Source organism: Malurus melanocephalus, unplaced genomic scaffold, assembly GCF_030028575.1.
Source record: "Malurus melanocephalus ecotype Western Australia unplaced genomic scaffold, MMel_1.1 scaffold_846, whole genome shotgun sequence".
In the NCBI taxonomy this organism is placed as follows: Eukaryota; Metazoa; Chordata; class Aves; order Passeriformes; family Maluridae; genus Malurus; species Malurus melanocephalus.
Window position 1 is genome coordinate 185,701 of NW_026624078.1, and position 1,951 is coordinate 187,651.

Below are 1,951 nucleotides of genomic sequence, written 5' to 3' on the forward strand. Positions count from 1 at the left end.
TGCCCCTCTACCTTGGCCTCCTCGTGCACGTTCCAGACGAAGGACAGCGCGTTGTACGCCAGCTCCTCGATGTTCTGCACCGTGTTGAAGTTCTCCTTGCAGTCGGCTGGAACCACAGGAGGATCAGCTCACCCCGGGGACATTCCCAGCCCCAAATCCCACCCTGGGGTGCCCATGGGTGCCCTGCAGCCCCCCAGCCCTCGTACCCACGTCGATGACCCTCTGCTTGGCCGTGGGCTGCCGCGAGTGCCAGTGCTTCCAGAACTTGAGCTGCTCCGTGGGGATCTTCTCGTTGTCGAACACGATCATCACCACGCTCTGCACGGGGACAGGAGAGCTCAGCTCAGCAAGGCCGGGCTTTACCAAACCCTTCCCTGCTGCTCTGACACGGGAAACGCGGGATTTAGGGCTGGGTGTGCTGAGGAGGGAGAGGGAGGGATTTGGGTGAGATTATTTGGGACATTCAGCCCATGGGGGGATCTGAAGGATGGCCAAACATCCCAGGAGCAGAGTGGGGACCCTGTCCTGGGTGAGAGCTCCTCCAGAAAAGCCCAGGAGCAGCTTCAGGACCCTGTTCTGGGTCAAAGCTCCTCCAGCAGAGCCCCAACACATCCCAGGAGCAGGATGGGACCCTGTCCCTGCCCCAGCAGAGCCCCCAGCCCTCTCTCTGTGTGTCCCTGAGCTCTCTGTGTGTCCCCAGTCCCTGTGTGTCCCCATCTCCTGTGTGTCCCCATCTCTCTGTGTCCCCATCTCCTGTGTGTCCCTGTGCTCTCTGTGTGTCCCCATCTCCTGTGTGTCCCCATCTCCTGTGTGTCCCTGAGCTCTCTGTGTGTCCCCATCTCTCTGTGTGTCCCCATCTCCTGTGTGTCCCCATCTCTCTGTGTGTCCCTGTGCTCTCTGTGTGTCCCTGTGCTCTCTGTGTGTCCCCATCTCTCTGTGTGTCCCCATCTCTCTGTGTGTCCCCATCTCTCTGTGTGTCCCCAATCCCTGTGCGTCCCCATCTCCTCCAGTGCAGCACAGGCTGATCTCCCAGGGCTGAACCCCTCCCATTCATCCCTTTAAACCAACAAAAGGCACAAAACCTCTGCTGCTCATGTTCAGCTCTGCTCCCAGACCTGAGGAGCTGCCAATTCCCCATCCCCATGCTCTGACAGCAGAGCTGTCACCTCCTCCCCTTACCTTCACTTTATTTGAGGACAAGTGCAAACATTTGCTGTCTCCAGCTGTCCGCAGCGTGATGGGGTAGAACTGTCCTTTGTTGAGGTAGGCCATGGGAGAGTCCCCGGATTTGATGTGGATGGCTTTGGGTGACCCCAGGGTGTATTCAAAATCGCTGGGACGGAACAGAGACGGGAGGGTGAAGGAGCAGCCGTGGTTATTTGAGCACAGACGGAGCCTCCACCCTCGGGGCGCTGCTCACACGGCAATTTCTGCCTCACACACCCCAAAAGCTCAGCACAGCCCCCCTGATCTGATCCTCCCCAGCACCCGGGGAGCTCTCACACAGCAATTTCTGCTCCATTCCCCACCTCACACACCCCAAAAGCTCAGCACAGCCCCCCTGATCCTCCCCAGAACCACGGGGAGCTGCTCACACGGCAATTTCTGCCTCACACACCCCAAAAGCTCAGCACAGCCCCCCTGATCCTCTCCAGAGCCACGGGGAGCTGCTCCCATGGCAATTTCTGCCTCACACACCCCAAAAGCTCAGCACAGCCCCGCTGATCCTCCCCAGAACCACGGGGAGCTGCTCTGCTCTGCTCTGCTCCAGCAGCCCCATTTCACCCCTGGTTTGGCTCTGACATCTCTGGAGTTGCTGTTTCTGCGGGGATGGCGACAGAAGCGCCGCTCAAACCAAACTGACAAACCCAGAGCTGTCCCGAGACTTTTACAGCGCCCGAAATTTGGCTCCCTGCCTCCAAATTCACACCTAAAAAAGGGTGAGCCAGGA

General features: G+C 59.0%; 1 protein-coding gene across 1 annotated transcript in view; it reads right to left on the reverse strand.

The window, feature by feature from the left end:
• The window catches only part of GRHL3 (grainyhead like transcription factor 3), a gene marked incomplete at its 5' end in the record, with an annotated part of 12,746 nt that extends 11,334 nt beyond the window's left edge, over positions 1-1,412 (reverse strand). Inside the window, 3 exons of the mRNA XM_057385599.1 lie at positions 12-106; positions 207-318; positions 1,180-1,412. Of these exons, the coding sequence (XP_057241582.1) occupies positions 12-106; positions 207-318; positions 1,180-1,412 (440 nt within the window). The remainder of the gene's footprint in view (positions 1-11; positions 107-206; positions 319-1,179) is intronic.
• Positions 1,413-1,951: the final 539 nt, after the last annotated feature.